This window comes from Vicia villosa, linkage group LG4 (genome assembly GCF_029867415.1).
Source record: "Vicia villosa cultivar HV-30 ecotype Madison, WI linkage group LG4, Vvil1.0, whole genome shotgun sequence".
Classification (NCBI taxonomy): Eukaryota; Viridiplantae; Streptophyta; class Magnoliopsida; order Fabales; family Fabaceae; genus Vicia; species Vicia villosa.
This window is the reverse complement of record NC_081183.1, coordinates 2,990,892-3,015,901: the sequence shown is the minus strand read 5'-3', so window position 1 is coordinate 3,015,901 and position 25,010 is coordinate 2,990,892. Positions and strand designations below refer to the sequence as shown.

The window sequence follows — 25,010 nt, the reverse complement described above, 5'->3', positions numbered from 1 at the left end:
AAAAAATAACTAAATAAATATGTTAAATTATTAAAATAATATATAGGTTTAATTTAAAAATGTTGAAATATATAGCTAGACCTATTTACTTTGGCTGATATGTAAAGTTTTCATATATTTTTTTTGTCTGAAGTAGATGATCAAACAAAAATATTAAAAATTATTTTTTACTAAATAACTTAACAATAAAATTAAATAAATATAGAAAATTTCTAAAATAACCTTTATTATTTATCAAAAACTCCATTCAATAACTTTTTTATACATATTGAGTATGGTAATTAAGATGTTAATGAGTATACATAAAATATTTGAGAGAGAGGAGTGTGTATATAAATTGATTGGCTTGAAAGGGACAACAATATGGTGAGGAAAGAAAGTACATGAATGAAGCATAAGCTTACAGCTGGAAAATAAAAGTTACAAAAAAGCAAAAAGAAAAGCTATTAAAAGCAACCACTTCTTCTCTTTTCATTTATTTCTTCACTGCATGCCTATATCTTCTTCATCATCATCATTTTAAAACCTTCAAAAACAAATACACCATTTCTCTCAATTGCAAACAATAAGACAGAGATTCATTCAGAATTTGTGTTATTAAGGTACTTCCTCTCATATCTTTTATTTATATATTTTTTTTATAATAACTTTGTTCTGTTTTTTTCTATATAGCAAGTTTTATTTGTTCTGTTGTTTTTGTCATTAATCTTTGGCCATTATTAATTTATGTTGCTGTATGTGTTCATCTCAACCATATTATTTGATGAAGAAATATTCTCTTGTTAACTTGTTCTATATGTTTTTTTTTTGTTTTTGGAAATATATCAATACTAGATATTTTAATTTTTTTTTTGTACTTGCAAATTTTAACTTATTTACACATTTAATTTTTTTTTTAGTATTTTGAAGTTTAGTGGAATTACTAATTAAATCATTTTTTGATATATAATAATGTTAAGATGATACAAAAATACTTAAAATAGTCACTTGTTAAGATGTCAATCTATTACTTAGTTACTTACTAAAATGGTTAACAGATGCTAAGTTCATTTTTTTTTTAATTTTTATATATAAGAAAGTAATGTTTTACATTTTATTTTTTATTGTAAAAAAACTCTTTGGCACTACTAAGAAAAATCCCAAAAGGTATAACTAATGATATGATAAAGTTGTTTCACTTTCATCCAACAGATACATTTTTTTAAAAAAAAGAAAAAGAAAAAGACAAGTTTTCTTTTGATGGAAAAATAAAACTTTTCATATTATCAAAAGTTAAAATATGTAAATTATTTCACTTTAATCTGAATTTAATTATTGTACATTTCATCTTTTGGAGTGTTTTTAAAGAACTCTATAAAAATCATTTTAAAGTGAATGAATATCTAAAGAAATTCTTTTATAAAAAAGAATCTTTGATATGATGTTTTTGTTCAAAGAATCTAATCAATGATATGATTGTAATACATTACCAATCTTCCACATGAAGAAGGTAAATAAATTTCTTGGTAAAGACATGTTCTATTGAATATATTTTCTAGAAAAAGGATAATTTTCTTGCTTAGTGTTAATTTATTCTATTTATTGATTAACCACTTTACTACTATGAGCCAGATTAAAGAGAATCTTATAAAAAAGCATGGTAGGCATACCTTAAAGTTTGGAATATAGAATTTTTGCGTATGATCAAAGATTATATAATACATAGCCAAAAAAAGAATGAAAAGAATCTAAGTTGGGTAAGACCAAATGAAATAAGAATTGTTTCCTAGAATGATTTTTGAATTTTTTTGTTTAATTTTAAGTCGAATCCTAAGTTATTGTCCAGAGTCTCGTATCTCTCTGTATCAGATAATATATATATATAAGTACATGTGTTGTGTTATGCTATCAGAATATATTGTTAAGATTAGTTTGACCTCTTATTATTAATTTTCCGCTATCGAGTCATCTATCATTCAGAATAGAAGTTATTTTATTAGTAGTGGAATGAATCACATTTTTGAATTTATGATTGTGTAGTGTTTAGTAGAAGAAAAAAGATGGAAACAGGAGAAAGTAAGCAACAAAGGTGGTGTGGTTTAAAGGATTCTTCATGGTGTAAACAATTCAAAAACATATCAAATCCTTTGATGGCAAGATATGTATATGGTTTTATTTTTCTAGCTGCTAATCTCCTGGCATGGTCTGCGCGTGATGAACTTTCTAGCATTAGTACACTAACAAAACTCAAAGGTAAGATTACACTGCAACCGCATCGCAGCCGCAATGACAGATGTATTTGGAGTTTTCTTTAATATGTGTTTGCAACATAACCATGATTGCGATCGCAGGTTTAAAAGTTTGCAAGGTTGAAAAAGAGTGTTTGGGAGCAAATGGTGTCTTGAGAGTGAGCATGGGTTGCTTTGTATCCTTGAAAAATATTTTTTAAAATATTTGCGTATGATCTATTTGATGAAAGGCTCTAATGAGATTTTTTGTTTTATTATCATGAAAGTGAACCTTAATTCTTGATAAGCTATTTTTTATGATGATGTTTTGGTCAACTACAAGAGCTTCTGAGTTGAATGAACCAAGAGATAAATGGCATTCTGGATGGTGGTCAATAAAGATTATTATATGGATTCTTTTGACAATTTTTCCATTTTTACTCCCTTCTGCTTTGATTGAACTCTATGGTTGGTAAACTTTGTCTCTTCAATAATCAAACTCTATGATTCAATCAGTTGAACCGTCAACCGATATTGTCTAATGTTCGGTTATTTGACAGTTCGATTTGTTTAAAGCATAATCAGCTCTGACACTGTTTTTTTCTTTGGCAGGGCAGGTAGCACAATTTGGGGCTGGGTGCGTATAATTTTCATTCTCTTCTTAATGATTTAACCATACTGTTATTACTATTTAAAATTGATATATAAGTGTTTATCTTTTTCAGGGTTTTCCTACTAATTCAACTAATAAGCATAATCAGCTTTATCAATTGGCTTAATGATTATGTTGCATCTGAAACATATGCAGAAAGATTGTAAGAATTTCTTTGTTAATAAACTAGTATGCAAGTTCATCAATTTTATCATGATATTTTCATCATTAGCATTTGCATTATTAACATTGATTTCATGTGCAGCAAAATCCATGTGATTATATTTGCAGCAGCTTCATATTTTATATGTTTGGTGGGAATAATTTTGATGTACATTTGGTATGCACCAATACCATCATGTCTTCTCAACATTTTCTTCATTACTTGGTCTTTAGTACTTCTTCAACTCATGACAAGTGTATCCATTCACCCAAAAGTAAGTTTTATTTTAAGCTCATTTTGTATGCACAACTCACTTTTTCTACCATCTTAATTTTATGTGTAAATTTTCCTTCTCAACAGGTAAATGGTGGACTTTTAAGTCCAGGGTTGATGGGACTATATGTTGTTTTCCTTTGTTGGTGTGCAATTAGAAGGTAAGGATACCGATATCGTGTTTGATTCAGCGGTGATAAAAAATTAATTTTAACTGAATATGAATGTTAAAACATATTTGTGCATGCAGTGAACCAGAAGGAGATCAATGCATACGGAAGGCCGGCACTGTACCCGAAACGGACTGGCTAAACATCATTGTAATATTTCTTATTTCACGCTCTACTCAAATTCAAACTTAATGTTGGAATTGTGAATCTAAAATTGCGATCCAGTTCTATAAAATTGTGAGTCAAATGTAGTTGAACGGCCAGAGACTTGTCGGGTCTCGGTTGAACCGTTGACATCATTGCTTAAAACATTTACTAGGCATTAAAATACATGATCTAACATTTCTGTCTTCAATGTTGACTGACATGTGACAATAACTGTTGGCAGAGTTTTGTTATTGGAATACTAGCAATAGTTTTTGCAACATTTTCAACCGGCATAGATTCTAAATCCTTTCAGGTTTGTTACAAATATTAAAAAATCAAACTTGAATTTGAATATAATTTTCTGCAATACATATCTGACACATATAGTTAATTTGCAGTTAAAGAAGAGTGAGAAGCCAACAGAAGAAAATGATGTTCCATATGGTTATGGCTTCTTTCATTTTGTTTTTGCCGTAGGAGCTATGTACTTTGCAATGCTATTGGTTGGATGGAATAGTCATCATTCTATGAAAAAGTATGGTTTCATCTTGTGCATGTTATGGGAATCATTATACTATGTTTTTTTGTTTTGTTTGTCAACAAAAAGATAGTGAGAAAGTCAAATAAAATTATCATAAACAAATCTAGATGCCACCCAATAAATAAACCAATAAATGTGTTTCCAATGAAGCTTGTGTGTATTCCTTGGTTGACATATTAGACTATTAATGTTTGTCATCAATGCTATAACTTTTCTTTTAAGCTTCTTTTCATTTATAGTAGCATGTTTATTTGGTGTTGACTTTTTCTTTCTTTAAGAGCTGCCATAAATTTTGAGGTAATAAAATGCTATTGCTATGTTGTTCTGCAGATGGTCACTTGATGTGGGATGGACCAGTGCTTGGGTCAGAATAGTAAATGAATGGTTGGCAGTTTGTGTATACTGTAAGTTTATTTTTCTTTCTCAAATATTATGATCAATTAAAAATAAAAAATTTAGTGCGACATCTTGACCAGTGTCCGACGCGTGTGTTTGCGTCTAACAAAGGAATGACACGACACACACAACATTTTGACCAGTCTATCAACGACCTTCAATTACTTTAATTTTCTTAAATTATTATTACCAATGTTAGTGTTTAGTAGATTTTAATGCAGCAGACTCTGTAATTTCTTGAGCAAAGTCACAACTAATGGAAGTTTTTATTTTCTTACAGTATGGATTCTGATAGCCCCAATTATATGGAAGAACAGACATACTGAATCTACATGAGAAGTTCCTTGTCATACTGTTTTGGTTAGATATTCAAACTGGCACATTTTATGTGCATATGCAATTGAATCTTGCATCTTCAAATGTAATACCCCAGAAAATTTAGTCATAGGCTCATTCCATCAAAAGATGGAACAAAGATATATACACCATATACATGTTGATGTAACTCTGAGAGAAGTTACTTACAATCATTCAATGGAATAAATTATAAAGGTCATTTGTATTCTTTTTATCATTTTATCAGTTCAATGCACCTGGTTCTTGTAGAGCCCTATGTGGAATCTACTTCTATCAAACCGTCTCTTTTATTAAGCAATCATATAAACAAAGTGGAGTAGAGCTACATTTTCCACAGTAACTGTGAGTTTGTAACATGTAATTTCCACACGCAAAAGACCTTGGCATGATTGCGAGATTACAAAATTGTACAATATTGTAAAACCAAGAAAGAGCACAGCTAAGGAGCTTCAAATATGCAGACATCATTTTATCTACAATTACAATTTACAAATGAATGCATATATACAACCACAGATTTTAAAAGAAAAAAGATTAAAGAATTCTCTGCACCCCCTTCAATCAATCTCCCTTTATCTTTCAGTTCTCTAATGCTCCTATAGTAATAAACTATTTACAACACCAAAATATTTCACTTCGACCCATAGCCGGTCATCACAAATCCTCCATTATGCGTATGTAACTTCGATCCACAAACAATAGAAACCGAAAGTTACATGTATTTGTACAAGATGGTCGAGTTGATGTTTGAATTTACAGGTCCATGTACAAATCTTTACATTATGCGAATGGGTTGCCTCCTTTAGGGAAGGGGTTAGAGGTGGGAGTGGTTGACGGCTTATCAGTCGGCTGCTGATCTGGATTTGACAAGGCGAAAATGTCTCGCTCAGCTCCAAAATTCCCAGCTTCTTGCCTGCATATTCAGTTCAAATCTCTTAATACTGAACACCAATCTATTATTCATAAATTCTAGTGATGTATCTGCAATTAAGTGTCCCCATCACAGATTATTCCAAAAGCTAGGAGGACTAAAAACTCTAGATTATTCTCAGCAATCACGCCTTATAGACATCCAGCCAAAGAACATCAGTGAAACTTTAAAATGAGTGGCTAAAATGTGTTTTAACAAGTATAAAGGCTTCACCATATCATTGAGTTAGAAGACCCAAAATGAGTTTCCAAGAGGATATATAAAATCTAATAAGCTAAAACTGCCTGAGCAAGTAATAAACATGATCATGATCGAAGATGAAAATTTACCTTGGCATTGGTGTGTTAGTTGGCATTTGCTGCCCATTGTTAGACCCTGAGATACATTGACATGGTTCAGGATACTGAAAAGCAAATGACCGTCGGCATACGTGAGTTAACTGAAGAATGGTAAAAGGATAAACATACCTGGTCCCAATGCTGATGCATGAATTGGTGCTTGTGGAGGTAGGAATGATGCATATGGTGACGATAGGGTTGGATTCCAGGCATGGGATGGATTGCCCAGGCTTGAAGGGGGCAAAGTGCCTGAAGATGGTACATTAGGCGGGGCAGCTTGAAAGGATGGCAGGGGTGGATTCCATGCATCTGGTTGAAGACCTCGGCTTGAAGAGTGCATAGTGCCTGCTGCATCAGGAAGAGGTGGACTCCATGCAAGCAATGGATTGCTCTGGCATGGAGGGTGCATCGGGAGTGATGGCGACACACTAGGCATCGCACTATGCAAGGATGAAATGGAAAGAAACTGCAACCAATGAAAACAACACATATACTGTCTGAATTAACCAACGAACCAACATGTTAAAAAGTCAGTAGATCACATTTCAATGTTCCAACCATTTTAATGATAGGAGAACATAAAGAAAACAAAGACAGCAATTTTCGACACATCCAATATTCTTATTAATCAGTATATTTCTGCTAAATGCAAGATGCAAACTTTACGCAGTAATGTACAGTTAACTAACTTCCGATAGAAACAAAAAATAAATGAAGAGTTTTTTACTAAATTGTGGACAAAATCCAAACAGTTGTTAATCTTCCACAAATATGAACTTTCGAAGAGAAAATTCATCAATATGCAATGATTAATATTAGGGGTTTAAATGTATACTCATGCATTATCCACCAAGCATTGACAAGTGTAGGAACTATTATTGGCAATAGTACAACACAGTGAACATACTAATATTATAAATCAATGAAAGTCACATACACTTGGATCTTGATCTGGGTACTGTTTGCTGCTGACATCAAATGGGTTTGTTGACCTTGATGGCTCCGAAAAACTTGGTATTGGCTGTAACAGAGGGCACACATTCATGAGAGAAATACTCATTTTTGTACTAGCTACAGATTAAAAGCATGCATTTGGTAGACTAATTGTGAAGGAAATGTCCTTTTTAATAAAAAAGAAAGGTTCTCTCTCTGTGATTATTAATCATAAGCTGTTTGGAGCACAAAATCAAATGCATAATAAGATAATCTGATGTAATCATTCTGGATTGTAACAGTACCGCCACATTGCTATTATATTGCACTGAGCTGCCCGCGCCCTGGGGAAGACCCGCCTGCCAACCTTGAACTGGTGCAGAGAAGGAAGAGTGTTTTGTAGTGAACAGATCCTGCAACGATCACAATTAATTGTTAGGAAAACAATAAACACATGCAAGTGTATTCAAAATACAGAGGTTGTAAAGTAAAATAAGAAATCACAATTACTTCAGAAAGTTCAGTTCTTCCACTTGGTTTTACTTCTACAGCAGAAGGTTGAGAAAGAATACTATTGAAAGCCTCATTGGCCAGCTCCGAAGCATGATGGTATGCATGTGGAATTGGTGTATTTGGATACCTCTGCCCTGTGGGTACAGAAGGTACATGCGATGGCTGCAAGATATTTTCAGGATGGTGAAAATGCTACTACATTATAAATAAACAGGTAACAGTATTGGACATGACAACTCCATTAGCCAAACCTGACTACTTACAGCAGAGAACATTGGTTGCTGATGCTGCGAACTAGCCCACTGTCCTACATTATTATGAGGTAATACACCTGCCAGTCTGGAAGATGGCATTGAAGCACCATTGGATGGGAAAGATGATAAACTGCCAAAACTAAGAGCCCCTGCTGGAATTGGTCCTGCAGATATAAAAAAAAATGAGTCATCATTTCTTGGTAATGTTATCACACTGCCATTACAACTTGTGTATTACCTTGGACTCCCGGAGCATTAGAAGATATAGATGCCGAATAAGACAATTGGGACAGTACGGATTCAAGTGGATTTAAATTTGAGGTGCTTTGATTTGCTTTCGCCTCAGAAGCAATATCAAAAGAGGCCCAATTGTCATCACTGGAATTTCCTGGCTGCAAAACAGGTTGAGGCGCACTGGTTTGTTGGGCTTGACGAATTGTGGGAGCAATAGGTTCGGGATCAGCATCAAAATCAATAAGGCTCTTAGTAGTCTCAAGCTTAATATTTACTTGGCTTTCATTACTGGATACCAAGCTACCAGAGGATGCAGTTCTCTGAAATCATGAACATTCAGTTATTGTTGTATAATTTGGGTACAAAATCAAGTTGGCCACCTTACAATAAGGGGAGATGGGAGATGTCACTAAAAGAAGTTCATGCCAAACAAAGTAAACTGTAAATGCTGAGCCAAATCTTACAAGAAAACTTCAAACAATATAAGGAAAATAATACATTTAACCGTAATTGAAAACGGAAGATATCTCTAGTTGTTAAGGCAAAAAACCAACAACTCTGAAGTCTAATTGAAACTAGAGGTAGAGGAATACACTCCCCTCAAGAAGAGCACATTGCCTTGAAGCATGGAAAATACACAAACATGCCTACTGAAATTCAACTATTATTCAAAGAATAAATGGGCCAGTGGGAGTGGCAAAGTCGAACTTTTAGACAACTTGGTTATATAAGCTATGATACTATGGGCTGTTTGAATAAACAACTTATAGCACAAGTTCTTAACAATATAAGTGCTTAAGTATAAGCTTGCGTAAGCTATTTCTTAGCAATGATAAAATAATTTTAAATTGTTTTTGTTTATATTAGAAACTGTTTTCATAAGATATTTTGAAAAACTTATGAAAATAAGCTGAAAAACGCTTATAAAAAATTTCATAACTTGTTTTCATAAATTAGCCAAAACAGTTTCATAAAATTTATTTCAGTAGATAAGTTCACATATGCTAATCCAAACAGGTCCTATGTCATGAACTAACAATCCCCCTACACTGTAAGCTATTAGGAAGAACACAAGAATGCATGATTTGATTGGTTTTTATGTTACATTTTAAAAGATCATACGAAACATCAGCAGCATCAGTAATAGTTTCACCTGTGTCAGTGCTGAGGCATCGGCAGCTTTTCCATTGTTTGGTTTGGGGGGTCCACTTATCCTAAGAGGTACTACATTTTCTCCCAAAATTTCTTGAACGGGTTTGCCCACGGGTGGGCTAGAAGAGCCCGGATTTCTGGCTTGCACAGGGGATTGACTTTCCGTCTTATAATCTCCATCGGATGTTCTACGATCTTCACGACGCCGATCATTGATAATTGGAGGACGACCAGGACTTCTCTTATAATCACCAACTTGCCTACTTTCTTGATCATATCCAGGACTTCTTCCACCTGGACTAGACCTGTCACTATAACGATGTTCATGTGAGTCTTTATATGGAGGGCTTTTAGATCCTCCCTGATATGCCTCAACTCTCCTGTTTTCATATGATCCATCTTTGTCACCACCCTGAACAACATGCAACACAAGAAAGAAGACTGAAGTTAGAATTGGCTGACGAATTCATTTGATTCTAAAGCAAAGGCAATAACACACAACTTGAAATCGAACCTATATCAAACTGTCAAATATTTGCTAAAGTAATGAATCCAGAAGGGTGAAATCTTACGTTTTTCACTCTTGGTAGTTTGTCAGAGGTACTATCTCCAGTGAATATCCCATCCACATAAACATGCTTAATAAACTCTCGGAGCCTGTTAACATTACTGGCACCAAATATGACAATCAAAATAAATGAATAACGCACTCTGCAATAATACATGAAAACGTACAAGCGAGTACTTACTCACTGTCAGGGAAAGAATGATGTTGTGCATCCCATTCTTTAAAATAAACATTTCTTGCACGCTGCAAGTATCAGATAAAGCTGAAATAAACTTCAAGAATATATGATATCGAGCGGATTGAAAAAACAAACAGCACGAGTTTTCTCACAAAAAGGCATCAATACCTGATTTCCTCCTTCTTGAAGTGCGGTAACTTCTTGCAAAGTAAATTTAGCCATTGAAACTGACTTCACACGATGTGTAAATTCACGGCTGTCAATTCCCACAAAAACCCCATGAGTTTTGAAGAAAAATGTGCAGTTGAAAGGAAATGCATTGGTCAAATTTGTCAAGTACAGGATGATACTTTTTTAAACAAGATACAGATCATGCTTAATCATTTATACGCACAATACATATGATACCATTGAGTTTAAGTTCATTAGCAAAAGACATGTGCAAAATGCAAAGCATAAAAGCCAAAACAAATGGAAAAAATTACAAAAATTATTATTACTGCTGGCTAAAGCAGGCCACCATGAACCATAAAACACGCATTCAACTCAAATCACAGGGTTGAAATATAGGTACTAAAATAAGCAGAACTGTTATAGGGACTTACTGTATTCCACTACAATTAGTGCAAATAAACGTCCAGAAATCTGTGCACACATATTGTGGTCCCTTCAAAAGTATAAAAAGTAATAATTAATGTAACAGGTTTGTTATGGCGTCAAATGCAATATTTCCTTGATAAGATTCTGAAGAATACAACTAAAACACTTTAAAACCTGGTTTGAAATCATAGAACGTATCACCTTGCTAACCACTATTCGAATGCATGATATAAAAGGGTAAGTTCCCAGAATCTAATATAAACATCTCGTGAGCATAGATTATGCTTCTAATCAAGTAAAGCCACTCCAATTTTCAACAATTTACACCTAAATGGAAAATCCATAGATGTGTTTGGGTATAGAACTTAATAAAGCATTTATTCAGCGAATCTATAAAGAAATATCAATTATCAAATGCTTACTCTGGTGAACTATTTAAGAAAACCAGTATTGTCAATCACTTTTCAGAGTGGCATGTTTATCAAATTCTGTTATGTTACATTGATAAAACGCTGCTATAGCTTCTATTTTACATGACTAACTCATATCATTAAATAAGTTCAAATTACATATTAAAAGAATACATACCTAACCCCACACTCCATTTACTCCAATTATCAAATTCATTTGAAGTTGAATTCTAATCTATTATCTAAGAAAGAGTTGAAAGCTAATGAGTTAGTTATTTTTCTGTTATATTTTGGTTACTTAGTTAACCTTCAAACTAACCACTATATGACACTAACACATTTTTCTCATTCAATTCGAATATCACATAGCACATTTGATAGAATCTAACGTAATTCATGAGGCTTCTACATTTGATAGAATCCAATGTAATTTTCAAGAACCTTACTAAACTGTTGCAGTTATGAGTTAGTTATTCTTTGTTATAGCTCAGTTAGTTAGTTAGTTAATCTTCTAACCACTGTATATTCACATTGCTCGATTTCTACTAATTAATCTCTGATTCAGTAGTATTTCTCAGCAATATCTTCTACAATTGAAAGAATCTAATCTAATGTAGTTTTGAGTCATGTAAGCATTGTTACCAAACTGTTGCAGTTAATGCATCTCCGATTCGGTTCGAGCCTAAGAAGAGCTCGAATGGCGCGCTCGTGTTTCTCATCTTCCCTTAACCGACTCGCCATCTCAACTTCAAACTCCAAACTCGAATTCGATCTTCAACAGTCAATGAAGTTGACAATTCGATCGCAGTTCTGAAAAAGGAAAGAAAGAAAACGTTCGAGCAAGTCAAAATCAAGAAAAATGAAGTTGCAAAAAATGACATATAAGAGTAGAGATTAGGAACAGAGAGTTATGCGAAATTGAAGAAGAAGAAGAAGAAGAAAAAGAAGGTTGTGAAGTGAACCCTAAGTAGTTGAGGAACTGAAGAAGAAACGGTTACAAGTTAGAATGTTGAAGTTCTTGGAGCTTCTTTTTTGAGAGAGAGAGAGAGAGAGAGAGAGAGAGAGAGAGAGAGAGAGAGAGAGAGAGAGAGGTATAATAACTGAAACGGAAAGGAGAAAGAGAAGAAAAAACAGAAAGGTAGAGAATCGGAAAGTGCGAAATGAAATGACGGCTTTGGACTCATCTAATATTTCCTTTTATGATCGTGCGGTTTAAATATGAAAGTCTGTGTGTACTCACAAGTGAGTCGCCGCAGAGAATCAACTATATATATATATATATATATATATATATATATATATATATATATATATATATATATATATATATATATATATATATATATATCCCTAATTTCTTTAACTTTATATATTCCAGTTGCATCATATGGAGTGTGGACGGTCTCTAACACTCTAGAATGAGAAAACTTTTTGAATGCCTGTTGCTAAATATTTGGATGTGTTTCTAAAAAAAATAACACTTTGTCACAAGGTTTTGAGGAGTCAATTTATAATTCCATCATTTTTTACGGCTGCCAATGTTGACTTTAAGAGAATTACTTATATAATTATAATTAGGGTCATGCTAACGAGTGCCCCAGGGGCACTCTTTAAGCATTCTAAATAAAGAAAATATTCTTTCAAAAGTTCACCATTTCAATTTTCGATGCATTAATTACGCATATTTCCAAGAAAAACTTATTTTTTAAAGCTATTAAAGAGTGCCCCTGGGGCACTTGTTAGCATTTCCCTTATAATTATTGTAAGGTTAAATATGTTTTTAATTAGGGAAAAAAAGGAAATGCACTGACTGTGTAAAGTATTTTTACACTGTTAACCAATGAGAGACATGCATCAGAATAAAGCCCATTTTTAATTTTAAAAAACTATAATTACATGGCAAATTAAAGCATTTTGATTGGTTGTATGTGTAAAACTAATTTACACTGACGGTGCACTATCTTTAAACTCTTTTAATTATTAAAATATCTCAAATTTTGACTTTTAATCTATATGTTTTAGTCCTTATAAAATTAATTTTACATGACTTTTTAATCCTTTTTAAGAGACTAAAATTACATGCATACCTAATTTGGTAGGATTAAAACATGACATGTTTTTATAAGAAATACAACTTAAAATTGATAATTTTGTAAGGACAAAAATAAATATATTTATCTCATTAATTTAATACAATAGAATTATATTTTCATTACGCATTCCAAAATTAAATCACTCATTTTATTTACATGTTCATCTAAATAAATTTAACCAACGATGAAATTAGTAATCCTATTAATATGTTACTATTATATTTTTTTTATTGATCACTATCACAACCATACTTATTTTTTAATGAACCATTATTTTTATATAAAAAAATTTATTACTAACTCAAATGTATTTCTAACCGATATTAATAATTTTATTTTGAAATTATTTTAATGTTATCGATTAATTTTTTTTATTAATTATACATTCAACTATTATTTTTTACAAGTATCAAATATTTTTTAATAAAATATATATCTATAATATAAGAAAAAAAGTTGTTCTGGAAAAGACAACAACACCCTTGCTTAATTTTTTGCCAAATCTCATTTTTGGGGTAATTTGAGTCTAATCTAATCATTGTTACATACTAATTCTTCATTACAATGTTTTAGGCTTAAAATGATATATTTCTTTTATTTGGATTCACTTTAGTTGCTTTTGAACCAAAGTAGGTGACATGAAGCAAAAGATGCAGACTATGGTTGGGTAAAGAAAGAATATATGCTGTAAAATTATGTTCCCAATGTGCAAAACTATCAACCATTTTTCATCATCCTTTCTTTTCTCTCAAAACGTTATATTTTCTCTCTGCCTTCTACATTCCACCTCTCTGCCTTCTACCTTCCACAAACAACATTTTGCTTCTTTGATTTTTTTTTGAATAAATTGAACCACTCATGCCAATATTTTGGTACTCAATTTATATAGTTAATGGATGACATAACCTAATTATATTTATTATATAGTTAATTTTCTTCTCCATAACCTTATTAATTTACTCCATGAAAATATTTTCTCATGTTGTCCCTAACTTGTTTCATCTTGGTAAGCTGTTTATTTCTATGTGTTTCTTTAGTTGTTCATTTCAAGTTTTTTATTCTTAAATAAAGTAAAAAGGTTTGTTTTCAACCATTCCTTCTTCTGCATGTTTGATTTGCTTCACATTTTCACTAACTTTGGATGATTTTCTTTATTTCATGTACAAAAAATCTTATTTTTATTTGTCTTTAGCCGCATTTGTTTGTTGCATGTCACCATTGTTTAATTTTTGGATTTCTGTTTTTTTTTTTTGTTTGAATTTGATGTGTTTCGATTAAAGATTTGATGAAAATCGTACACTGTTTTTGAATTTTAGGGTTTTTTTGTTTATGATGTTCTTTGAAGTGATGACTTTTCTGGGCTTCAGTTGATTATTCAATGAAGATGGTAGAATATTATTGAGTTTTCCGGTTTGTTTTCTTGATTTTTTGGGTTACTTTTGATTTTTTGGGTTTTTTCGTTGAACGTGTTCTTCATGGAGATGAAGATTTGATGAAGATTATTTTTGAATTTCAGAGCTTTTTTGTTTATAATGTTCTTTGAAATGCTGACTTTTCTGGAATGAAGATGAAAGAATTTTATTGAGTTTTCAAGTTTGTTTACTTGATTTTCTGGGTTATTTTTTATTTTCTCGGTTTTTTCATTGAAGGTTTTCTGGATTTTTTCTGAACACCCTATTAATATGCAACTAATATTAAACTGAATAATTAAATTGTTATTAAGAGTTGGATATATATTAAAAACAAATATTATATTGTATTAAGGAATCCACTAACAAGCAAAGTTAAAATATTATTATCTTGGTCTTCATATTTAAGATAAAAGATTTATGACATGATTTTAGGATTATTTTAGAATTATATTGATGCACACAAATGATGCACTACCTATAATATAATAAGTTATTTATTTATATGCATATTTATATATTATGTACATTGGTTAACAACTCTTTTATTTTTATAAATTTTTATAGTAATTTGAAGAAAAAAAACTTACTATCACGATGACTGAATGAAACAATTATTATGATGGACTGGACACAACAATTAATGCCTTCAATTTTGACAGTACAATTATTTATTAAGTTTTTAAAAGTTGAAATGACAACTCATTTATTTTATTATATTTATATCTCTTAAAAACATACAATTTACCTGTAAACAAATAGTATTTACACGGGTAACTAAATTTAAATGTGTGTTACTCTAAAATCATGTCATTTCTTAAATATATATATATTTTTAAACTGTATTGTATAGTATTAAATATTTGTCATATTTGTAAAACAAATTTAAATAATGTTTTATTTAATACAATATAAAATAGTTTTTATATTTTGATGTAAAAATATATATTCATTTGTCTTAAATATTCATGAGAATGATAGATAAATTTACTATTTCCTTGAAATTTTGATAGCTAAGTATGGAAATTGATCGTACCTGATCAGAAGATTCGTCGCGGCCAGCTCGGATGCTGGGTCTTTGTGAAGTGACGGGGGGATGTACCTGCAAGATACTCCGATGCCAAAGTGAGTAGAGGAGCAAAGGAGAGCAAGTACAAGCTAAAGGTTAGAAAGAAGTGAGTACCTGACCCTCTAGTAAAAGAGGGTATTTATAGCCCCCAACGCTGGGCCATGATCTCGCTATTTGGGCTGGATGCCCAGGCATAATTAGGAGACTGCCAGGTTTCCTGAGCGAAAATACCAGAGGTGCATGAGTGCCCTCCGTCCTGGTTAACCGCTCCGAAGTTCAAGGGAGACGCGGTCTTTTAGGGACCACGTGGACTCCGCAGTTTTCGGGGGGTTGGATGTAGAGGAGCCCCACGAGGAGCATGGTCCTCGGCGGAAGGATGCTCGTGGGGAGCAGCCAAGTCGGGCGCAGGGTAGCTCGCGGGGAGCGTTTCGCCGAGCATGTCGAAGACGAGCACCCCAAACCCTATTATGGGGCACAGAGTGGTTTGGACCTCCAAGGTTAAGTGGGCCGAAACTAGATTGGGCCTAATCTTGGCCCAGTCCAGAACAGAAATTATAATAAATGCCTTTTAAAGTTAAAATACATTTTCAAAAGAAATAATTATTTGTAAAAAAAAATAGAAACTTATTGATGATTTTTAAAAAGTATTTGAAATATAAAATTAAACATTAATTAATAATCATTGTTACTATATATTTTAAACTTTAAAACAATATTTATAACCTTAAATATATGTTTTCCAAATCGGGAAGAAAAAGATATTTTAGAAATAAATATACATTATTTAGATTGCTCATACAAATTTTTTTAACAAATTTTTATTCTTTTAGTGAATTAAATACAATAAGATTTTAATAAATTTTATTTTCTATTTTGTAAGAAAATCATATGAAACATAAAAATAAAACTATTAATTAAAATATTAAAAATGGAAAATTATAAGTAACTGATTTTGTGGGTAAATAATAAGAGATTGCACTTCCTTCTCTTTTAAAGGGTACACCACATATTTACAAACACTTCACTCTCTAAAACTATTTAATATAGTTTGTTGATCACACTTCTTTGTTACTTTAACAATATTTTCAAATGTCAAGTCACATCATTTATTACATTTACTGTGTTTTTTCATAAAATAGTCATCTTCCTTGAGAGTACAGCAATACTTTATCACAAATTGTCAAATCTATTTCTGCATCAAGGCTATATAGAGTATTTGATTTCTTGTCTGCTCAGGGCTATACTGTACCATCTCACTAATTTGTTATATTTTTATTTCAGAGCAATATTGTACTTTGGGTTGAATATTAGTTAGTTGTTCAGTTTATTAATTCATTAAATATACTACAATTACAAATTAAATAAACATCCTTTAAATTTTTTAATTGTAATTAAATAAAATTACACATTGTTTTACTAAAAATTAAATGTGTATATTAAATGATATATTATAAGTGATATAAATAGTAGTAAAAAATTCTTTTATTTCTTTTCTCATAAATAAAGCAAATATTTTTTAAAAAATTGATATTAATTATCTATTCAATTTATAACATATTAAATATATTATTATTTTTTTGCAAATTCAATATGGGTCAATTAAATATTTTAATTATAAATAAAAATAATCTTATAAATATAGTTCAATATTTTACACTTATTTGTATCTGTAAATAAATGCGCGTATCAAATATTTTTTAATATTAGTTGTTCAGTTTATTAATTCATTAAATATACTACAATTACAAATTAAATAAACATCCTTTAAATTTTTTAATTGTAATTAAATAAATTACACATTGTTTTACTAAAAATTAAATGTGTATATTAAATGATATATTATAAGTGATATAAATAGTAAAAAATTCTTTTATTTCTTTTCTCATAAATAAAGCAAATATTTTTAAAAAATTGATATTAATTATCTCTTCAATTTATAACATATTAAATATATTATTATTTTTTTGCAAATTCAATATGGGTCAATTAAATATTTTAATTATAAATAAAAATAATCTTATAAATATAGTTCAATATTTTACACTTATTTTACACTTTTTTCCACTTCCGTGCAATTTTGACTTATAGTAATATTTGTTGTAATATTTTATTTATAGTAACTTAAATCAATTTATGATCTTATTTACAGGTTTCAAAAATAATTAATTAGTTCATTTTTACTTCTCATTATAACACTTAATTATATCCGTAAATAAATACGCGTATCAAACCAGAACCCTTGTTTACGCACGAATTTTTTTGAGAAAATCTTTATTTCAATGTATGCTACTAGCCTACTACTATTTAATATTTATTTCCTCAAACCAATGTAGTACTTATATAGTTTAATAGTATTATTCTTTTGTTATGCCAGATATATGGTTGTGTCAGCAATAATAGACTTTTTTCATCCTCATGTTAATCAATTAATACACTTTATTATTTTATCTATGTAGCCTGTATATTTATGTCAATTGTTATTTTAATCAAACAATATAATATTCATTATATTTTTCACTTCACTCAACCTAAATAATTTGATTTGACCATATTTACCATTTAACCACTTTTTTATAATTCTTAATGCATTGGCTATGGTCATGTAAGTTTCAATAATATGCTGACAGTGAATTTCTCTGCACAAAGTGAACCTCTCCCCTTCCATCTTGCCTGTCTGCAACCACTATTCCAACTTTGCAGAATGTGCAGACTGCTATGTGATTGCACAGTTCCCAAAAACGTTTGATACAAAATTTTAATTTCGATTCCAAACAAAATTCTAATTTTGCACCACAATCCATTTTGCACATCAACATGCTATATCTTTTAAAGATTATACACACACTACTACATCTTTTAATGATTCTATTATATTGTTTAAAATTGTTATTTCTTTGTTATACTCTAACACTACACCAATTTTATCTAATTTAAAATTTTACATAGTCATTTTGATTTTTTAATTAACATCTATATTATTAACTTGATTTTAACAACTTTTGTCTTTTTTTCTTATCTAAAATTTATACCATATATCATAATTTACATATACCATAAATTTAGTAATATATATATATATATATATATATATATATATATATATATATATATATATATATATATATATATATATATATATATATATATATATATATAAATATAAGAGAGTAAAACTTAGTAACATATACCATAATTTAATTTAAATTTAAAATACATTTTCTTATCTAAAATTTGATACAAAATATACAAGAGAAATTTAAAAATATAGTAAAATGAAAACCTGAACTACTCTAACTCAATTTTTATTTTTCTAAATCATCTTTTATCTTATGATATCTATTCTTTTGTTGTTGCATGCATATAATGAAATTAAGGAAACATATAATACTTTTTATATAGAAAAAAAAATAATGTTCTTTTAAAATAATTAGTAAATTAAGAGGATTAATAGGAGGATATATACAAATTCGGCACTTATTTTAAGACGGAGGGAGTATTTATGATTCAAATATTTTTCATTCAAAAATGGTATAGGAAAAAAAAATTATTATTGATCTAAATATTTTTATATACGAAAATTTACTATTGATCGAGTTATTTTTGTAACGATACGTAAACATAAATAATATTTGTATACGAGTAAAATCTATTATTGATTTAAAAGTTTTTATATACGAAAAATAATATTTATGATTTAAATATTTTTGATTCAAAATGGTATACGGAAAAAAATCTATTATTGATCTAAATATTTTTATATACGAAAATTTACTATTGATCCAGATTCTTTTTTTAACGAAACCTAAAGCAAAATAATATTTGTATATAGGAAAAGATTTATTATTGATCTAAATATTTTTATATATACAAAATGAAAGTTATGATACACATATTTTTGATTAAAAAATGTTATACGGGAAAAAAATATATTATTGATCTAAATATTTTTATATACGCAAATTTAATATTGATCCAAATATTTTTGTAAGCAATGTCTAAACAAAAATAATATTTATATATGAAAAAAAATCTATTATTGATATAAATACTTTGATATACGAAAAATGATACTTATGACCCAAATATTTATGATCCAAAAATAGTATAAGAGAAAAAAAATCAGTTATTGATTTAAATAATTTTATATAAATTTTTTTATTGATCTACATTTTTTTAATCTCTTATTTAAAATAAATATATTATGTAAATAAATGCGTGTACCAGATCAGAACCCGTGCGAACGTACGGGTTTGTTACTAGTTTAATATAAAAATATTTTTTTATAAGTATCAAATATCTACAATATAAGAAAGTTAACTGCTCTGGAAAATACCGATTTGCCCTCCTGCTTCCATGTTGTTCCACGGGGACAACTTACTTGCTATGCTTTTCAATATACTAAATTTTGTTATCTTTCTCTCTCTCTCTCTCTCTCTCTCTCTCTCTCTCTCTCTCTCTCTCTCTCTCTCTTTCACATAATCTACTTCTTTTTTTCTCTCTTTTTCTCTCTCTTGCTTTTGACGATATCTCTTTATCTTATTTCTCATATTTTTCTCAAATCCCTAACCCTAAATCTTCTTATTTCTTCTCCTTCTACACGTTTGTTGATTATATTGTGATGTTGATTCTGAACCGTTAATGGTTGTTGTCGAGGGTTACGGTCGTGAAAATTGATGATGATGTTGGTGACGCTGAAAGTCACAGCAAATCGGTGAGATCTTTCTTTGTTTTTTTCGTATTTTGAGTTCTATAATCTCTCTTCTTCTCTCAATATTTTCTAAAGGGTTTGTATAAAAAAAATGAGGAAGATGATGATGATGAAATAGGGTTGCATGAATGTTAGTGTTGTATCAGGTTTACTGAATATGAACTGCGTTCTTTTTCTTTCTTCTCATTGTTTTTGGAAAATTTGTATAAACGGGGATGATGATGATGATGATGGGATTTTAGGGTTTTAGTTCTGTATTCTGCAGCTGGGTTTTACATATGGTGAACAATAGTCTCCTCTTTGGGAACTGTGCATTGAATATTTTTATATGGACAAATTTAAGGTTTTTTGTTACTGTTAACAGACAGGCCTAAGGAAATTCTATATTGGGCTTTACTAATGTTTCATTCTGATCTTGTGTGAATCGTAATCCCCTGGTACTGAATCGTAACTGTGATGTTATTGTTGATTTACAGCAGTGAAAAAATGTGACTCAACTGTTAACTTATACTTTTTCTCTTTACTGTGAACCAAAGTTTATTTGTGATTTGTAGTAAAGATTAAGCCCATGATTATTCTGTGAAACTGTATGAGGCCTTTAACTCGCAAACATGATTTAAATCATTCCCCTTAAAAATTTTGATTCCTTCACATAAAACCTAATGATGAATTATGAATCTTCTTGAGACTTCTTATTCATATTCATGTTTGTTCTAACATTACTTCACTTTCTCTTTTCATGTGATAATGAGCATTGGTGGCAAAAGGCAAGGCAAGGTCATTTTTATGGAGTTTGGAGGCATTGGGGAACAAAGCTTCTTTTGTGTAATTTGTGATGAATATTTGAATCTTTGGATGTAATGAATATTTGGTTGGTTGCTGATATTTGGCATACAGGGCAATAAAGCAAATGAATAAATGTTGAAGAAAAGAAGAGTTGAAGGTGATTTTTGCAGCTTTATAGGTTGATTCAGTTGGGGGAAATCAGTTAGAGATTCAGTTAAAAATTGAATGGATGAGATGGTTGATTTGGTTAAGAGGTAACTGCCACTTTTTCCATTTTTTGTTATGAGTTTCTATTGAAATTGTGTTGGCTGATTTCTGTTATATTCGACTATTTTTTTGTTTACTTATTTTGTTATTCAATTCGTTTATTTGATTGCTGTTGTTGTCATTTGTCGATGCTGATTTGCTGGTTTGTTGTTTTAGGTTACGATTGATTGTACTAAATTTCGTCATTGATTTACTGCAGATTCGGAGATGAAAACATTATCGATGTGCGATATTGAAACTAATCTGTTGTTGAATGGAAGCTATTGGTTTTGTCTCTGCAGGTGTTGGACTGACGGTGTTGAGCAGGATCATCGAGAACAAGGGTTGAAGGTTGCTTTTGTTCAAAAGTTGTTGTTGATTGTGATGCTACTCAAAAGCAGAATTTGCTGTCAATATTTGAGCTATGACTTGAAGGCTGCTTTCGTTCATTAGCAGGATTGCTTGCTCCCCTTAAGGTAATCGGAGGAACCTTAGCTGATCACACATTCTCCGTAAGTGAAATTCTTACTTCTATATTTTAGTTATTGAAGGTTGGAATTGGTATAGCAGAGTTGATAGATCTTGAGATTTCAACGCAGGTATAACTTGGTTTTAATACTTAATTGTTTATTTCTAAACCTATTCTTTTTATCTCAAGTAGTTAAATTAAATTCTATCTTTTTGGCCAGACAAAAGCCCCGGTTGAAGAGACTCGCAAGAAGATCTGGCTTATGGACTCCAAGGTAATAAGAGCTTCTCATTTACCTCAGCCAAAGGATCTTATCGAATACGCGGAATCAGGGGTGAATTTGGTATTGGATCTTCTACACACTTTGGATCAGCAGGCCTTAGGTTTCTTTGTTAATTTCTCTTAATCAATTCATTAATCATTACTATATTTAGGGTTACTGATTTATTACGGTTTTATCATGCAAAAAATTTGTGCATGTGAATGAAAATTTCAAGTAACTGTTAGTGGTTTGATTACATTAGTTTCACTTGTGAACTATTAATAGCTAACTGAAATTTGAATGATAGGTTAGTAGTGATAGTGAACCCGAACTCTTATGTTTGTTTTTGTTTTGAAAATTTTCGGATGTATTATTCTGAAAGCGTGAGCTGACTGAACTGAATGGTGGGTTTTTCATGTTCCAGATTCATGACTGTTGGACCATTAGAGGTAGATTTATGAATTTCATCCAGTCAACACACGACGACGGCCACTGATGAAATCAGAAAATGTGTACCGAATGGACGGAGAAGAGCAACTTGTATTGTATGTTCTGATCTTATTCTTTTGCGTGCTCTGCATTAACCAGGGTGTGCATATATATAATAATTGTTAGCTTCCTTTAATTGGTTTAGCTTGTAGATGAGGTGTTACAACAAAAACAGATTTGATAAAATGGCTAATTGATTTTGATTTTCACACTCAGTCTCTGGTGTGGTTCTGCAAGAATTGTTAATTTAAGAATTGTGATATCTACAGAGTTCTCATTTTGACCTATGTATGTTCCCACTATTCCCAATCATTTGATACATTTACTAAATCACTTGGTCCTACAGAGTTGATAACATTGGACCTGCGTATGTTCCCACTGTTCCCAATCATTTGATACATCTACTAAATCACTTGGTCCTACTGAGTTCTCATTTTGTTGCAGGACAAGCTGGACATTTGCAACCTGCTTACTCTAACTTGAAGGGACTAATGAGAATATTTATTTGAATTGCTTTAGAGCAATCCTATTGTATAAGTTGGAATGTCTAACGGGATACCGACTTTGCGTCAAAGTAGCCAGAGATGAACATAAAGGCTCTCACAAAGTGATATAGAAAGGACTAATTCAAATTCTGAGGGAGATGTTTTGCTTACTGGTTTGCATTTATCTCATACACTGCTTCTTATTTACTTGGATGTTTGGTGGCAGTTTGATTTGTTTGTCATTAGTTATTTTATGTTTGCTTTGGTTGTGATTTTTAAGTAATATGAATATTTGTCTTTTCCAGGAGATGCATCAAAGACATTCCTTTTTCAGTTTGGATCAATTATTCATGGCTTTGTGAATGGAGTACCTGAAAGTTCACCTATATTATTCTTAAATGTTTGGTTTATATGTGTTCAATTGAGTTTTAGGGTGAGTAGTTGATACTGTTATTATAATATGCAGATTCCTGCTCGTACAAGCTCGGCTCCTCCTAATTTAGTTGAGCAGAAGTGTGATCAGCTATTCACTTTTATTCTTTTTATCACTTTCTCCCTTATGTCCACACTTTTATATAGTTTTGGATGGAGTTACTGCCACTTCCCAATTGCCTAAAGGAATGATATGAATATATATTGTTTTTGGAAATGAATTTGAAAGAGGAGCTCATAGCAGCTTCTGTAGCTTTTCAGTCTAACATAAGATGATAAGTTTGTTTTAACCTATGTTGTATTTGATACCGAACAAGTTATACAAAATTTGTTTCTTTGATTTTTGGAAGTGCATCATTTTGTCTTAATGTTGGACTATTAGACTGTGCTGCACTTAAGACATGATTCTCATTTGTTGTAATGAGAATCATATATTAAATTGGAGTTGTTAGTTCAGATACCAAAAAATTACATGAAGATTTGAAAAAAATAATAAAATGAGATTGAAAAAAAGAGAAAAGATAAAAATGAGTTGATATTGTTAATTATTTTTAATACATTCTTTGATTAAGTGTGAGAAAATAAATTTGAAGCACCTATTCAACTCTATTATAACTAAGAGTAAAAATTAACTTACTTTTTGAATTGTATAAAAAAATTGAATATTTTTAGTTCCAGGCCAAGAAATTGTCTTTTTTTTTTTAAGTTTCTTTTATTAAAATTTTATCAATATTAAATATTAAATATTTCTGGTAACAATGCGTGTAACACACATCCGTCCGAACGCACGCGCACGAGAAACACACAAGTATCCGTGCAAATGCACGGATAACACGTCAATACTGTGTGAATACACGGGTAACCAGGTCAAATTCCATATGAATGCACGGGTAACACAATAGTACTCGTGCGGACACATGAATTATTACATTAAATACAACATTAAACTTAATTCTTTTATATAATTTTCTTTTTGAACTTTTATGTAAAATTATATTTCTACTGATTTTCAACTAATTTTAATTTTTAATATTTATTTATCCTTTTTATTAAAAAATTTAATTATTTTTATTATTAGAATTCTATCAATCCAAAAAAAAAATCACAGTTGATTTTTATAAATTATGTGTTTAATAGTTTTTCTTAACAATAAAAATGTTTAAAAGCTTATACAATTATTTTGCAGTTTATTTTTTTTCAATAATGTATCTGGTCAATTATTTTTTTCATGGGTACCAGATATTATTTTATATATTTAATTATTATTTTTTCATGGGTACCAGACATTTTTCTATATATTTAATTATTAAAAACTATACATATGAAACAAATGTACATCCCGTACCAGAACACGTGCGAACGCACGGGTTTGTTACTAGTTTTTTAATAAAATATATATTTAATATAAATGCACGTTTCGTATCAAATGTATGGGTTGGTTACTAATTATAAGAAAAAGTAGGAAACAATTATAATATAATTGAGATGTTTGACATGTGGTGTGTGTGTGGCTATCTATAATATAAGAAAATTAATAGTTGTGGA

The 25,010-nt window shown here is 30.5% G+C and overlaps 2 protein-coding genes and 1 long non-coding RNA gene across 8 annotated transcripts; 2 read left to right on the top strand and 1 right to left on the bottom strand.

The window, feature by feature from the left end:
• Positions 1-320: 320 nt before the first annotated feature.
• On the top strand, positions 321-5,113 carry LOC131594329 (uncharacterized). Of its 3 annotated transcripts, none has more exons than XM_058866428.1 (13): positions 321-602; positions 2,020-2,232; positions 2,331-2,404; positions 2,516-2,675; positions 2,820-2,844; positions 2,933-3,022; positions 3,125-3,296; positions 3,383-3,456; positions 3,546-3,615; positions 3,854-3,925; positions 4,011-4,147; positions 4,484-4,557; positions 4,830-5,113. In XM_058866428.1, exons 2-13 carry the CDS (start codon positions 2,040-2,042, stop codon positions 4,883-4,885), a joined length of 1,197 nt encoding a protein of 398 aa, XP_058722411.1. In that variant the 5' UTR covers positions 321-602; positions 2,020-2,039; the 3' UTR covers positions 4,886-5,113. The 3 variants fall into 3 exon arrangements, with proteins under 3 accessions (XP_058722411.1, XP_058722412.1, XP_058722413.1); XM_058866429.1 differs by lacking the exon at positions 321-602 and adding an exon at positions 1,339-1,489; XM_058866430.1 differs by lacking the exon at positions 321-602 and adding an exon at positions 1,506-1,736.
• Positions 5,114-5,332: 219 nt separating this feature from the next.
• On the bottom strand, positions 5,333-12,126 carry LOC131594328 (probable ADP-ribosylation factor GTPase-activating protein AGD14). Of its 3 annotated transcripts, none has more exons than XM_058866427.1 (15): positions 11,980-12,126; positions 11,660-11,827; positions 10,613-10,674; positions 10,176-10,263; positions 10,011-10,072; positions 9,834-9,918; positions 9,263-9,673; positions 8,114-8,429; positions 7,873-8,039; positions 7,619-7,783; positions 7,414-7,521; positions 7,113-7,196; positions 6,305-6,641; positions 6,167-6,212; positions 5,333-5,819 (listed from the first exon to the last, which is right to left on the bottom strand). In XM_058866427.1, the coding sequence occupies exons 2-15, from the start codon at positions 11,756-11,758 to the stop codon at positions 5,687-5,689; spliced, it is 2,163 nt and encodes a 720-aa protein (XP_058722410.1). In that variant the 5' UTR covers positions 11,759-11,827; positions 11,980-12,126; the 3' UTR covers positions 5,333-5,686. The 3 variants fall into 3 exon arrangements, with proteins under 3 accessions (XP_058722410.1, XP_058722408.1, XP_058722409.1); XM_058866425.1 differs by having other exon boundaries at positions 5,388-5,819; positions 9,834-9,930; XM_058866426.1 differs by having other exon boundaries at positions 5,398-5,819; positions 7,885-8,039; positions 9,834-9,930.
• An 8,550-nt stretch (positions 12,127-20,676) lies between these two features.
• On the top strand, positions 20,677-22,152 carry LOC131594331 (uncharacterized). Of its 2 annotated transcripts, XR_009281330.1 has the most exons (4): positions 20,677-21,128; positions 21,253-21,336; positions 21,631-21,840; positions 22,018-22,152. It is a non-coding gene; the product is annotated as an uncharacterized LOC131594331 (long non-coding RNA). The 2 variants fall into 2 exon arrangements; XR_009281329.1 differs by lacking the exon at positions 20,677-21,128 and having other exon boundaries at positions 21,140-21,336.
• The last annotated feature ends 2,858 nt before the right edge of the window (positions 22,153-25,010 follow it).

Coding starts and splice junctions, on each gene's coding strand:
- LOC131594329 (XM_058866428.1), top strand. CDS start 2,040: ATGGAAACAGGAGAAAGTAAGCAACAAAGGTGGTGTGGTTTAAAGGAT. Junction 3,297..3,382: donor GTGTATCCATTCACCCAAAA/GTAAGTTTTATT, acceptor CCTTCTCAACAG/GTAAATGGTGGACTTTTAAG. Junction 3,457..3,545: donor TGTTGGTGTGCAATTAGAAG/GTAAGGATACCG, acceptor TTGTGCATGCAG/TGAACCAGAAGGAGATCAAT.
- LOC131594328 (XM_058866425.1), bottom strand. CDS start 11,758: ATGGCGAGTCGGTTAAGGGAAGATGAGAAACACGAGCGCGCCATTCGA. Junction 10,264..10,612: donor ACTAATTGTAGTGGAATACA/GTAAGTCCCTAT, acceptor GGGAATTGACAG/CCGTGAATTTACACATCGTG. Junction 9,931..10,010: donor CATTCTTTCCCTGACAGTGA/GTAAGTACTCGC, acceptor ATTTGGTGCCAG/TAATGTTAACAGGCTCCGAG.